Genomic DNA, 15,970 nt, shown 5'->3' with positions numbered 1-15,970 from the left:
TATATAGAGACCACCTTGCATTGATTGGATGGATTACATGACCATGCCCCCCTTGAACCTAGTTTCATTAGATCACCTGCGGATTCAGTCTTAATAATTAATGTTAAACGAACTTGGCCTACGGTCCTTTGCACTGCACAGAGGAGGAAAGAGAGCAGTGAGGAGGAGATAAGGAGGAGGGATGCCGGAAGAATCACAGCTGGATGCAGAGGCGTGGAGGCTGCCTTACATACTCTCATAATGATAATTGACGAGCCTGAATGTTTAGGCTCCTCCCGAACCTAAGTTTAAAACTACATTAAATAAACTTCATTAAAAACAATATCAGCAATATGGAACATCATTTTTACATACTTAATTACATTGCTTAACATTAGTATTTTGTTTTCGAAATTAATGTAGCGTGTACAGTATTTGGTAAGATTCAGGTATTTATTGATCTGTTAATCTATATCAGTGTCGGTTACAAAGAAAAAAGTGTGCCTTTTAGGCCTTCTGCTTCTGTCCCTGTCGAGGTCTTTGCACACCACTATACTCAGGAACCTGAGGACAAGACACTGAAACAATATGAGCTGCGTTTTGCATAGAGGCTGCTCACATATGTAAAAGTCATACATGGCAATGTTTATGTTCTGTTCCTAATATGTTTAGGCAATTAAATAAATGCTTGGTCAAGGAGTTGTTTTTAATATTTTCCACATAGCTGAGTTTGGAAGGCTTTTATAGTATTCCTGTCTCTTAAAAATAAGCCGCTTAGCTGTGGAAAAACATCTTGTAGTCTCCTTGCTGGGTGCACAAGTCAGCCAGAAATTATTTGTTTTTAAAGTTTAATTGATTTATTTATAAAATGCTGCAACAATTTAGTTTAAAATGATCAATTGCAAAAAAGGTTTTCCACACAATAACAAAAAATCTACAAACCTCTTTACAAACCATTTTTTGGGGAAAACCATTGAAAGATTACCTTAACTGTCATACAAAATGCTAAAAGAAACTTTAAAAACCCTACAAGACCGCTTTGCCTACGTGCATGCATCATCAGGCCTAACAACAAGACACCAGTTTTGAATACCATAAAGCGACCTACATAGATCCAGGTGTAAAAAAAATAAGAATTATGTACATGTGAAAAACTACAGTGCCCCAAAGCTGTCACAAGCAGGGCAAACAGTAAAGTACATTTGACTTTCAAGTTCAACTGTCCTTAAATCTGAGGCCGATTTTAACATGACCCGCTACTCATGTGCATAGTTACAGCTCAAAAGGAAGGCAAAGATATAACAGTTTGACACAAATATGACATAAAACAGGTGTTCTTGCATTTTATGTAAGGTTACATTTGATTGATTATGTGTGACAGACTTACACTATTAATCAAACACATTTTTAAAAATCCTATAAAGACAGCGTCTTTGCTGGTATACAAAACCTCTTTTCAACAAAAATGAAAATGAATAAAGGCCCCTTGAAACATCAGAATAAAGACAAGTACTGCAAACAAGATACAAAGTCTTAAAAATACATTCCCAAACTGATATAAAGCTCAAGGCTGAGTAGTTGCAGACATGCTGGTGACCTGGACACCCAGTTTGACACAGTAATAAACAGTAAAGCACTTGAGTGTTTTTAAAGATAGCTACAACCTTTACCAATACATTTAGTGTTTTTGTATCACTTTTGAGTGACAATTAAAGGAGGTTCAAAATATAAAAGTGTTTTTACAGTTGTTGACAAATCTTGTATTATGCAGTAACCTCTCAGCACCAATAGTGACCGATATGTAGTATTGTACTTGATAGCTATAAACAGAACTCACAGCAAAAATTCATTAGTGTTAGTTGGTCCAGACAGTTTCTAGATTAAAGGCAGTTCAGTAAAAAAAAATACAAAGTGTCATTTGAAAGATGTAAAAGTGATACTTAAAGAAAAAAAGTGGTTCTCTCCCTCAGTCCAGCTATCTTTTTGCCATTAATATAGATCTGTCTCGATCTCCTGATAGTGTTAGTCCTCTTGCTTTTTTCAAACGGAGGTTTCTGACTGTAGCCGCATCACAAACTTGTGGCTCTTGGGATCAATAAACTCCTCTCCCAGGTTAAGGAAGGGCAGGGGTGTCACCGTGACAACCAGAGCAAAATCAAGACGACGAAGAGAGAAGACCAATCCCTGACGCAATGCAGATGTCACAGGCTCCTCGCTAACCAGAGTCCACTGGCGCCCTCTACCATTCTCCCGCTGATACTGCATAGTAGGGCCAGGAGTGAGGTATCGCTCAAGAAAAGCCTGTTGAAAATATAAGGAGTTAAATTTAAAACAATGTTGGAAACTAACCTGAAATGCATTAAGGAGTAGATTTATTAAAATCATTGTCAGGTTAAGAATGAAGTCTACTCATTTTTCATAACAGCAACAAACTGTAATACCAGTAAACATGGTTGTATGCTATTCCAAACAGCCAAAGGGGGTTCAGATTGCCTATTTATTTACCTTTGGCGTCATGTTATGGGTAATGCAGAACTGCAGGTGAGCAATAATGCTCTCCATGCTGTGGTAGGGTTGCTGTCGTGTGGTTCGCAGGTATTTTTGCATGGCCCGTGCCATGGGGGCAAAGATAGCCTGGGCTGCCTCCCGAGGATCCATCACCTCACGTGGGTGCTTAGGCGATGATGCAACCTCATCGTCTTGAAGCCTTTTGATATGTGTGAATGCCTCTTCTACTGCCACCACCAGTCTGTAAGGATAGAAACTTATTAGCAGATATTCCCAGCTAAAGATCAAACAGTACTTTAATAACCATCACTGAACACTGACCTGGCCTTGCGTTTTCGAACCCTGCGTTCCATCTCTGCCTCCTCGTAGTAATATTCATTATGAGAGTTATCTCTTCTGCGGGCGGCAGCAGCGATCATAGCACGAGACTGACCAGTCGAGTTATTGGTGCTGTTCTCTGGGGTGAAAAAAAATGGACAGGGCTCATTAAAATCAATGGAGACATCACCCAAATCAACCACTTAATCTTTAAACATTTTCATACGTTACTACAGAGATTTCAGAAAGACTAAAAGCCAGTAAGAATAAAAGTAGAAGTTGTGTACCTTCACCCAGAGAGTAGACCTTAAATCCAGACATCTTTTTAGAGAGGATAGACTTGGGTAGATTGAGTAAAGCAGGATTGTAAACTGGAAAATCAGTGTAATAGTGATCCAGAACCCACACTGCTGCTCGCTGGATGCTGAGAACAAAACGTACACAAATTCAAAATCAACACATTTGAATACTGTGACAATATTGTGGCAGCTGTAGTTAAATTTTGAGGATGATACAGATTTGTTTAGGACATGTAGAAAAAAATATGTGTCAGTTATGCAAAACAAATGTTTTCTGGCAGGTATCCTTTAACAAAATCAACAAAATACAATGCAGAAACAATCATATCATCCAACTAAAATAGCACTTAATAAAACAATGAAAAATGTGTAGTTTGTTATGTGTAGTTAATAATCGTCTCTATTGATGTTTTGCTCTTGGTCTGTCACTGACAGTTTAGTTTCAATGAGTTTTGTTAGTTTTTCGCCTTGTTTATGCTTTTTTGTGTTAATTATGAAATTTCATCACATAAAAACCTTATTAAAAGAAAAAAACTTGCATGATGAATATCATTATTATGGCATAAAATTTATCATATCGGAATATAAGATTTTAGTCATATCGCCCACCCCTATGTGTAGTATGTACTAATTATGTTGATGCACTAATATGCAAGCGCCACATAAAAAACATGGCAGTTTTGCATGTGACATTAATACAACCGTATTGCAATTTAAAAAACAATACGATTGTTTTGCTCTTGTGATACTTTGATGATATATGCCAATCGATCTGCGCAGCGCCGTAAGCAGGGTACCCTACTTGCACGCTAGTCTCTTGTTGTTTTTATCAAGCCACACTAGCTGGGTTTCCATCGAAACGTAAAGCGAATCTTTTTAAAATTTGCAAAAAAAAGTAAAACAAACAAATGTGAATTAGGTGCGGTTTAATCAAGTTGTTCGAAAGAATGACGTTGGAATTGGTAACCTAGTAACCAACAGTAAATAAAAAATGGCAAGCTTAGAAAACTAATTTAGTTATGATTAGGCAAGTTATACATTTACTAGCGATGCATCCAAACTGAATGCTGTGCACTTAAAGAAATGCAGGCACTAGCATTGCAACAACATTGAGGCACATATATGGCAAAAACAACATCAGATCATACAGCTAGACATGTGGGTTTCATGTTAGTTACGTCTGAATTTATTCAGCAAATGCATTTTCATCTTCCATTATAAGAAATCAAAAACCACCTCAAGCGGGCATAAAAGGTTTTTGCGGATTAAGGCATTTTTATTAGAAAATTTCTGTTTTCATAATTTGCCTTCGTATGCGATTATTCAAACTGTGCATAAAATTAGTGTGAGTGAAACAAAGCTACTCTTATAATTTAACGGCTGTAAAAATTGTATTATGTCATCAATGAACAAGATTCTGAGTCCTGTCAGATCAATTTCTTCAAAATCTCCCAACATTCCATGCTCTTTCCCAGCATCATCAAGCTACATCAATTTTGTGGTTAAGCAACCTCTAGCGCCTTGTGCCTTTAATTGTACAAACTTTTGCATACTCTACATCTGTCGAGCAGTCAAAATGACTAACACAAAAATACACATTCTTACCTAAGGTGGCCCACATTGTAGAAGCGACTGGCTCCATCAGTGGTGCGCACCACTTTGAGGCAGAATGCTGGTTTGAGGTGCCTCACTTCCAACAGCACCAGAGCCAAATACTGAATAAACAACAGCGCATCCACCAACGAGACTGCATAACCCACGATGCCCCTGTAATCCCTTTCTCTCGGCTCCAGTACCCTCACACCATAGAACAGCCAGTAGGACGCCACGAAGAGGAACACCAATGCCATCAGAAGGCAGCGAAAAACAAAGAACCGAGGGAGTGTGGAACGAGAGGGCCGGAAGAAAAGAGCCCAGGAAGAGATGAGGAGGACGAGGAGTTTGAAGGCAAGAGAGACATAAAGGCCTTCACACGGGGTCCCGCAAGGCTCCAAGGAGTCACGCCACAGCACCTGGGGCAGCAGAAGGAAGGCGAGAGGCGTCAGAAGGGCAAAAAGCCCCAAAATGCCACTTAGGATGGGCCCGGCAAAACGACGACATTCCAAGGGTGAAGAGTCCTCAAGCTCTTTAGATGCCCGGGTGAGGTCCTCATTAGAGACGCTATGTTCAGATGTACCAGTAACAACTGTGGTGGTCTCACCCCAGTTATCATCCTAAGAGGAAATTAAGAGAGAGTGTGTATGAAGAAATAAAATGAAAATCAACAAAACATTTCCTTGTTTAACTCAGGAATTAATTACGACAAATTGTTATGAAGCAAGAGCTAAAAGACCATTTCAGTGACTTGTAGAGGACTACCAACCCTGTCATCCCCACGGGTAGATTCTGCATCTAACAGTGGTTCTCCAGGTGCATGGATAGTGACTGATTTGTCTCCTCTGCTACTGCTGTCTCTGCTCTTAGAGCGATGCCGATCTCTTCTGTCCCTAAACACCAAAGGCCAATGAAAGATCAGATTAGAAAATGTGGAGACAATATGTGTACAAATCATATATAAGGCACAAAGGGAGTATATATAAACAGAAAATACAATTACGGGAAAAAGAGAATCAAATGCTAAACAGCTGGTCAATATATATGTCTTGTGCACAGCTTACAGCTCTGATGTCATGACAAAATCTACTTTAATTTACACTAAACTAGTGTAAATTTTATTTAGAACTAAATGTTAGGCGGTATGGTAAAAAAAATCTTGTAACTAGTTCTCTCAAGCATTGTGACTAAACGTGCTTAGCCATGGTGGGGAGGACTTTTGTAAATCACACACACGTCAAACAAATGTTGGCCATGTAATGAGATCATTCAGGGTAGCAAAATGATAAGCAGAAGCTTCTAATTTGCTATATTAAAACCAAAGTATACAAAGAAAAAACAAATGCAAGTATTTTTAACAGTATTGCTTGTCCTGAAGCTTATCGATAGTCTGGTATCGACCCAATTTTTTACAGGTCCCCAAATAAATATATATAAATAAATACCGGTTCTCGATATCCATCCCTTGATATGACAATGCTTTAATTTTGTTAAATCGAATTTGATTATAATTTTTTAACTTGAAATTATATAACCAACATACAGGAAAGCATTATTCTCTCTCCCTTCCTTACCTGTCTTCTGTACTATCTGCATCTACCTAAAACTCACACTACACTAAAATCATTCAGTTACTACAAACCATTGCAATGTGCACATTCATGATATATCAATAATGTAATACATATTCAAACACTATTAACTGTAAATATGATTTCAGTCTTTGTGGCGGCGCATGACGTTGAACACACTTAACGGCTGCCCTGGGTGTGCATGTTTACAATTCACATGATGGGTTAAACGCAGGTCAAATATAGACTATAGGTTTCAGTCTTAGTTTAGTTTGAGTCTTCATGTCATGAGGGAAGAAAAATCTAATTTAAAAGTAATTGTACAGTACAGAGAGTTAATTGTGATAATGCATTCAAGCCTTATAGAGTGTGACCAAACAAATGAGCTAACAAAACTGGTTAAAAACATTTTAGGTATTTAAGTTTAGACGGTTTTGTGTACCTGTGCTTGCGAGAACTGCGTGAATGGGAAGACTTGTAGGAATAGCCAGAGTATTGTGACTCGTTGTCCATGTCTGGGGCTGGTGGGCGGGGTTTGTGGACCCCAGCTCCACCCCTGGAGCGTTCTGTGGTTCCTCCCAGCCGAGTTTTGCGTTCTGAGATGGATTTAGATGACAAAGTCAATGGCAACTTCAGCAGTTCAACCTTACTCCTGAAAGAATCTATCTTGGAGGCTAAAGGAGTAGAAAGGATCGCTCTGCAGGAGAAACAAAATCCAAAGAAAAAAATCAGTGATTTGAAAAAAAAACCGACAGTGGCATCATAAAATGTCTACAATATTTATATAGGCAAAAGTAGAATGAATGTTTTTTATAAATTGTCAGTAAAATTATTCATGTGAACCCTTAACTACAATAGTATCCAACTGCAGCCCTGCTGCACCTACACGACTCAGACCAATCGTCTCAGGCTGCAAGTAAGCGGCGGCCCGAAGCAGATGTTTTATCAGACATGCAGAAATGCGTAAAATTATTAAAACATAGCCTTCATAAGTGTGATTGGCAAAGGACAAAAAAGCAGGAAAATATACGGCACACCTATCATGACGTGGCGACATACGCACGCACGCACGCACGCACATATATATATATATATATATATATATATATCAAATGAAATACAGTTGAAATATAATTTGGGCTCAAAATTTATCGATCCGAGTGGCCAATTGTCAATCTGCGTGGGCAAGTGCCACCCTGACCATTATGTAGCCTGAACAAAATCATTTTGTGCATTTAAAGGTAAATACATCAATGTGGTGCATTTTGAGAGTAAAAGTAAGTGACGTAATCTATGAGGATTTTTATGTTCTTGTAAACAAATTTGTGCCCTTTTAGTAAAATCTTTGGTTACATATTGTAATAATAATAATAATAATAATAATAATAATAATAATAATAATAAGACACACAAACCACATACACAATTTGATAAATGAGATTCCCTATTGGTCAAAACATGTTTAATGTTTATAGAAAAATTAGTGGGGGCATTTAATACGGATTAATTATTGATTACAACATTTGATCGCTGAATTTAAAGTGGATACTGTAACATTAAAGTTTCTTAATTCAAATGATGCTGTGACTTTCTGGAAAGACAGTCAAGTGCATTTGTCTTATTTTGCATAGTTATTTTGGCAAAGCATTTAACAGTCAAGAGCTACGCGTTTCACAAACCAGATCCATGAATGTGTGTGTTTATCATTATATTATTCTGTAATCGCAAGCATTACTGCCAAATTCACAAACCATTAAGAGGAGCAAATGTATGCGTGTGTTCGTCAGGATGACGTTGGATCTGATTCGCGTATATGCGTGCGTTAACGTATGTGATTACAGTATAATATAAAGCAAGCAAACTTTCTGACACAAACACAACTTTATATTGATATCGCGAGACCGCATTTCACCTCGATGAGAAATCTGATATTTACATTACTGGCATAGCCTGATTTGAAACGGACAGTTTTGTCAAAACAGCAAACACCTAGCTGGCTCTCTTAATTTCTTACCACTAAAATGCTGCTTGTCTCTTCCTATTCCTTCTATCCATGCCCAGCGCCACTGATTTAAGTTCCTTTATCAATTAGGTCATCTTACCTAGGCAGGGCCGGCGCCACGAGGGGGCGTGAGGGGGCGTCGCCCCCTCACTGGCACTATCCCGCCCCCTCAGATCACCATTAATGTTGAATGGGATTTTAATGATAAAATGCGCTATTTAAAAATCACGTTTGCCTTGTGTTTTGTCTTCCTAAAGGGAATTTTAAAGTCTAATTATATAACAAAAAAAAAAAAAACAAGTGTGCATGTATTCTACCGTGACACACGCCCACTCATGTATAGCCTATAGGCTTGTTCGAATTCATCAGGCGAAGACGTCAAAATGCCGCGAGAGCGAGACGAAACGACACTTAGTATGATTTCTAGAATCGTTCTCGCGGTACTTTGACGTCATGTGGTTGTTGGTTCTTGCAGCCGCGCCGTTGAACAAGTTTGTGTTGACGGCTTGAGGCACGCCGACAATGAGCCCGCGTTCTGAGTCTCAGAGGGAAATCAAGATGTCGAAGTGGGAAATTATATAAAAATTTACAGACAGGAGTGTGATTGTGACCTGGGCCTGCCATGTAGCAATGGATATATGGAAAATAGCATTGGAAGTTCTACAAACCGGACTCCGGATTGTCACACATCAATTAATGCCGTGGCGTGGATGAATTATCGGAGCATTTCAGGTGCAAAGATCCAAATATTCGGCTGTCATTAAGTCAATTCGGGCACCATGAACTTCAGCCAGACTGTACATAGTTTTGAAAAGTTCAGATGTTCATGTTCTTCAGCACCCTTGCAAGTCAACGTACAACCAACAGCCTATTATTGTTCTGCATTTAACGTTAAAGGTAAGCCTGTACGATCTCTCTCTCTCACACACCTGTTTATCAGGAGTAAATAGATAAAAAACAGACATTGTTAAATGTATAATTAACGAATTTGAATTAGCCTATCCTACAGCATAGCTGTATATGTAAACGAGTTATTGTCATTTTGCTATTGTGGTTATCTAGCTGCTAAATCGCTAGCTTGGTGCATTACTTGTGGCAGTTAAAATAACTACGTTGTATGATCAAATTGAACCAAAATGTTGATAAAATGTTGCGTTTGGACCGTTTTTGGGCTGAAAACCATCAACTCTATTTGCCAACACTGCCCCCCACCATTACGTAAAATTTATTTCTACCTCTGGGTCTGAACTTCTAATGAGTAGTGTTGTGCTAATATGTGACGTTAGGTATGCGTTTTTTTGTTGTTGTTGTATTGTTCAGAGCTCTGTACGTTGCTCATTATAGCTGTAGTTTTTGTGGTTGTATTACAGAGATGTTTGTTTATAACACTTTAAAACTTAATGTACCAAACCTATGTATTTTCTAGCTGGGGGAATTATATGCATTCATGTGATCGCCCCCTCTGGTATTTTAGACGCCCCCTCATCAGCGCTCGGCTGGCGCCGGCACTGTACCTAGGCTTCATATACTTTTCATCCTGCTGACAAACTTAACTTGTTATGACTTCACCGCGGCCGCGCAGCATCTGCAGCTGGATCTCAGCCACACCTCAAAGACCCCTCCCTATTCTACTTCTTATTGGCTAGTTTGTTAGTTTGGTTGAGAGTGAAAGATGTGTTCCTCTCATATTATTTGTAGGCGAACGCATGATTTTTTTTTATTTGCAGCAAACACCACACGCCGGAGATCCGACTGCAAGCTCTTTAGTGAGCTCTGCTTTGAATGAAGTTCCATCGTGACAAATAAAAAGACTACTTGCGGAGTGATATGCGGTCATTTATAACGGTGCCTTGCACCCTCCCCACACACACACAAAAAATTGGATTTGCATGATTCACGAAAGCCTCATTTTCAGGTCGGAAAAGCCGGAATTCCCCCCCTGTATTTTTCTGTTATGTCATGAACAACCACTATATACACTAAGAATAGGGATGTTAACAATTAATCGATCTTCGGTTAATTGTCGATAAGAATTTACTCGATAAAACTTAACGATTGTTGAAAAACAAGATCATGCACGTGTGTGGCGCCTTTAAGCGAGCGCGCAAAAGTTAAACTACTAGCTATGATCACAACGATGCTCGATGCCAAGCACACGCATGTGCTTTTTAACGTCATGCGAGACGAGGCTGGCTGGCTGCCAACGCAACGAAATTACATCCGCAGTGAATCTGAGAGGGTCCGATGCAGAAAATGCAAATACGTTTAGGATACTGAAAGCAAAGACCCTCTTCAGGAAAGCCTGCAAGATTAGCATTAGCAACGCTGCTATATACAGAGAAGGAGACCAGAAGCCGTTTTTAATGAACAGATAAAATTTAATCTTAAATTATGGCAAGAAACTGTCAAATGTAAACTGTAACTGACTGTCGTTACACCCTGAATGCCCGCAACATATATCACTGATCATCATTATTGACTGGCTGTCTGAGGCGCTGCGTGTTTTCTAATGGAAGGTTGCCATCTCCGTAATATAAGCATCTTTGCTGAGCTTAGGCTGAGGTGACGACGAGAAAAGTGCCATTCGTTTGCTTCTTGGATATAATTACAAACAGTGTATCAACGACTCGGAAAGCGAGGTAAACAACTTGATAAAACACACTTGATGATAATAAAACTGTTATTTTGACATGGACTTTCATGCGTCTGTTGCAGAGTGCCCATGTGAGGCAGAGTTATACACTGTGTCTATTAGTCATTATATTTCATTACGAGATAAGTTTAAAATAAATTGATGATTTTATCAAAACAACAACTACATTGACTTATTTTACAATCCCACTAGCATGTTATTTAGACAAAATAAAATCTTTTAATTCGCGTGAGTAAGCTGTCGTTTTTATGCACACTTTTATGTCATTGGCTATATGCCACTTCAGTGAAGGCTTATTGCACTATTACTGTTAACGATTATTCGATTGATTGATCGTTAATTTAAATGATCATCGAATATGGGAAATTGCATAAATTGACATCCCTAACTAAGAATGCACCGAAATGAAAATTCTTGGCCGAAACAAAGTTGCACATTAAGTAGGTCTGAAATTAGCATTAGGTACAGAAATCGAATTAAATGAATCATAACACGTCTTTGAAAAATAATACTGTGGAGATCATTTTGTTTGTATGTGCCCTGTCAATAACAGAAAGATTTTATGTTCGCTTGATTTTTTAAAACGCGTCTCTCCATGTATGCACTACTGAGTGCCCTCAAACGCATACAGAGACCGAGGGTGAATCCCAAACAGGGCAGCATAAACAGTCACTCCACATAAAAACATTACGTTGTTTTTTATTGCTTTATTCGCCAAATGTATGTTAATGGCAGGGCCGGCATCAAGGGGGGGCATTCGTGGGCCGAGCCCCCCAAAGAGGTTGTTGTGCCCCTACACAGGTTTTCAATAATTTAATAAATATAAAGAATAATTAAAATAAATTAAACATTAAATGTTTCATGACTTTTAATGTAATCAAATGGAAAATATAGTTGATATATGCTTTTTTTAAATAAAGTTGACCAGTCTCATGCGTCGTTACATCTTTAGCATATTAATGTGACTTGATACCAGCAACGTGTTTTTTGCTGCATTTTATGGATTGTGTAAAATATGAATATTAGAACATTTAGAATGAACCAGCACCACCAGCTCCATATGACTCCATGCAAACACCGATTGGCCAACTCAGAGATTAGGGCCAACAAGGTCAAGGCGGAATTTTCAAATCTACAGGACACTGTTTTAAGGAAGTTTAATCTTCTCACACGCCGCCTTCAGCTTTTTTAAAGGTAAGTTAGTGGTTCAACATCACTTCCGGCCTGAGATGGATGCCCTGGATTGTGGGGCCTGAAATGTGGGCCGCTGCGAGGCTGCAGCTAGATATATCTCAATTACATCTAAAAAAATCGATCAATCAATAAAAATGTATCAATGAAGTCCACCGTGTAAAAAAGAACTTAAAATAACTAGGGCTGGGACGATTAATCGGGCGTGTTTTCTCAATGAAGGAATTTTAATGAATTACGTGACATGCTGCTACATCCAAAAGCCAGAGGGCGCTCTCGTGCAGAAATGCCATTTGTGCCACTGAGGAAGTACGATTACAAATGCTGTTCCAGGATATATCTATAAGCATTCCTCAAATTGTTTCAGGTATTTTCATGATAATAAGCCATATTTGTATTATTGTGTTTGACGAGTGTTGGTTTTTTAAACGCACCTTATAAACGACTCAGACTCATAATGATTTTAGAGCAGTAGGAAGTCCTTATCAATCAAAGAGCCGTAGTACACGCACGAGCTGTGCATGAAACGCATAATTGGAGAGCACGATTCAGAATTGTTTATAGTCAGATCTTTTTAGTGGGAAACGCGATGCATTGTCACAGCCCTGAAAATAACAACAGAAACACAACTTTTCACCTTAATTTTAGCCTTTTGAAACCTAGTTAGTGTAACAGACAAGTAACAATTTTCTAGTAACTATGCTCCGTCAAGTACTCTACACAAGCTTCCATAGCCTTCATTATCTCCATAAAACCCATTTCTCAATAACACACATTCTACAGCCACTGCCTGTCATCTCCACGGTAACTGAGCTTGGCTGTTGCTATGGGAATGAATACAGGGGTATGGGTGATGGGTCAATGGGGGTTCTCCATGTCCACGAGAGCCTAACCCTCACATTCTAAATGATACAATCTTACAACCATTTCATTTTTACTCATTCCTAAGTAATGGCTCAATTTGATTATCTTAATGAAGCACAACCACTCTTCCATCTATTTTTGCATTTCTCTCTTGACTCGAGCATCCTAACAAGAATCATGCGAGTTACAGATAGTATTTAAGAACAAACAAACAAAACACATGCTATCTCTGTGTGTGTGTGTGTGTGGGGGGGGGGGGCTATCAGGAGTTGTTTACTGAGCCGATAAGACAGCAGCAACACCATTTGTCCAGGACAGATTTGGAACATGTGTCACCCATCAGTCTGAGGATAAATGCTAGGTGTTCCTTCTGTCATATTCCTTCCACTCAAATCATTCCTACAGGGTACAGTAATTTTGTTTGAATGAGGACACTTTCTCAAAAGTATTCCAAAAACAAATAAGTACGGAAACCATAAAAGAAGTATGAGGAATCTGGATCAATTCAATTGTGGTTTTAATCTGTATTATCAAAAATTTAAACACCAATAACATATCCTTAAACATCCAGATGGGAAGCAGTTGGATATATGTGTATGTTTATAAGGCAACTGCTCATGAACACTAAGTTCAGAGGTCTGACAGACTGCAGTCAGAATGACAAATATTTTGGTAAAACTAGCTATTATTTTATGTGACGTCCGATTACCACTTTGACGGCAAATATGCAAATGTTAATGATCACAGAAAGTCTTCAACCCAAAAATCAACATTAAAAGTAAATTCAGGACCATTTTTAATATTTTTTTTTATAAAACTACAGTTCTGCGTCAGCTGCAATGTTGAGTGTAAATTTTAGGCGTGGCTGTGATTTATGAACTAAGACACCAGCCCCATGTGTGTATTATGCCTGCAATATTAAGTTACCCATTATCTTATTTTCATCTGACCCATTTAAACAACAACACAGTTGAATAAACAAGTATGCTCACAGACAGTAAATCTCAGACATTATACAGATTAAAAAACGTTTCGTTTCAAAAGTTGCTTCTGTTTAATGGGAAAATACACAAAAGACGCCTAAAGATCTTTAAAATGTGTCTATATTAAGTATTTCCAGTCCGTACTCGGGTTACGGTCTCCTAGGAGACAGCAAAGGGGACATATGAGCTAATCAACCTGGGCCTCGGACTGGCATTGTCAATTATCACCGGCTGACACGCTCGATCCTTCCACAGCACACGCCTACGACAGTCTGAGGCTTTTGGGCCTAAGCGCGGCGACACAATGTTATTATGAACAGAAATACATCGTACACGCAAAATAAAGCACTCTTTTTAAGTCAACGTTTACACGGTGCTCGCTTAAGTTTTAATATGTGCACAGCACAAGAAAAAGTTGGTTCAAGATAACAACCAAACACGCCGTTTTAAAAGTAACAAGTGAACCTGAGTGTTTCTAAAAGATTGTGCTGCTTGGACAACGAAACTCAAACTGCTATAAAACACTTAAAAATTTCGAAATTTTGGATCTATGGTGGAAAAAGGTATCGGTTTAAAATAATGTAATTTTGACAAACAATGCAATTAAACAATGATTTTAGGTGTGGAATGACGGAATTGTTGGATCTTTTTCAAATTATCTACCTGCACTGCTGACATCGTCCAATAATCCTCCATCATTAAACAGTTGATTTAGAAATATAACAAACAAATCGTTATATTAAACCGACTCTTATTTAACCTATAAACTCGTCTGTAAGGAATTAACTAAATTCCAAATAAACCACAAAACTTAAAGGTAAGTGTCGCGCGAAGATTAAAACGACGACTCGATCGAATCGCTGAAATGAACAGGGGGGGGAATCGATTCACTAAAATGAATCTAACTTCTCTCCAAGGTGATTATCACGGTATGGAAGCACAGTCAAACGGTAAAAAGCCCACACGTTTAAACTATTAACAAATATTAATAGTGGTTACCAAATTATGTATATAAAAACCAGAAAAGAACGATTTCCAGGCGTATCTTTTCTTTCAAGCGGATGTTGAGGCTGGACACAAAGAGGGTCCCATGGAAGCCTTGAAATACACTAGGTTCAACAAACCGTGCTCCAACTGCTCAGTTTACAGCTAAAAAAAATAAGAGCAAATCCTGGGGTCTGCTTTTCACAAAAGGATGCAGTTGCATGTCCATGCCCGTCTCCTGTAACGTTACTTTAAATTTGAAATACAAATCCAGACCAATCATATCAATTACAAAAGCATTAGATATTTAAGAAAGACGGTTTAAAATCGCGTATGTTTGATGTTATCTGCACTTTCAATCATTTCCAATAAGAAAAAATAATCCAGTCGATGCACAAGGGTAAAGAATCCTTAGTTTTGTTACGAACTCACGGTTTGCAAATGGGTAAAATCCTCCTCCTCTTGTTTTAGGCGCTCCGGATCATTGAATACATAATACGTTTTCTATCCTGCGGGCTTTACTCCGCGACTTTTTTTCCCCTCACAAAAACTCGCATATTTCCGTTTCCATTCAAACCTGAGCTGGTACACGCCCCGCATGGACGCCCGAGTCGACCCGACCTCCCCCATGTTCCTGCTCCGCCTTCTGAAACTCACTCTCCAGCCACTAACCCAACACTACACTGCAACCCCAAAAATCTTTGTATAATAAAATTACATTGCAGAATAAAAAGTAAAAACGAACAAAATTGGATTACGTAAAAATCAAATGGAATAAATATATCAAATATGACCCAGTCTGTGAAAACCCATTTTAAAGTCTTTTTTGTTGTGGAGAAAATACTGTTTTTTTACATAAAATCATCCTACATAAAAACATTGTGTGAAAACAATGTTTGTATCTTTAATACTGATTGCTTAGAGTCACATCAAAGGTTGAAATTAAAGCGAAATCACTGATTGAAATCACACTAAAGATCCTGATCCTAAAATAATATTTTAAAACTTTAGCCTGGATTTCACAG

At 38.4% G+C, this 15,970-nt stretch overlaps 1 protein-coding gene across 2 annotated transcripts; it reads right to left on the bottom strand.

Annotated features, from left to right (window-relative positions):
• Nucleotides 1-810: 810 nt before the first annotated feature.
• Nucleotides 811-15,538, bottom strand: vangl2 (VANGL planar cell polarity protein 2). Of its 2 annotated transcripts, none has more exons than XM_065294408.2 (8): nt 15,378-15,538; nt 6,711-6,965; nt 5,467-5,590; nt 4,710-5,317; nt 3,093-3,229; nt 2,809-2,944; nt 2,485-2,728; nt 811-2,280 (listed from the first exon to the last, which is right to left on the bottom strand). In XM_065294408.2, exons 2-8 carry the CDS (start codon nt 6,779-6,781, stop codon nt 2,020-2,022), a joined length of 1,581 nt encoding a protein of 526 aa, XP_065150480.1. In that variant the 5' UTR covers nt 6,782-6,965; nt 15,378-15,538; the 3' UTR covers nt 811-2,019. The 2 variants fall into 2 exon arrangements, with proteins under 2 accessions (XP_065150480.1, XP_065150479.1); XM_065294407.2 differs by lacking the exon at nt 15,378-15,538 and adding an exon at nt 14,625-14,841.
• Nucleotides 15,539-15,970: the final 432 nt, after the last annotated feature.

The sequence above is a fragment of the Paramisgurnus dabryanus genome, chromosome 2 (genome assembly GCF_030506205.2).
Source record: "Paramisgurnus dabryanus chromosome 2, PD_genome_1.1, whole genome shotgun sequence".
Taxonomy (NCBI): Eukaryota; Metazoa; Chordata; class Actinopteri; order Cypriniformes; family Cobitidae; genus Paramisgurnus; species Paramisgurnus dabryanus.
Note: the sequence above shows the minus strand (reverse complement) of the source record. Positions and strands in the feature narration are given on the sequence as shown.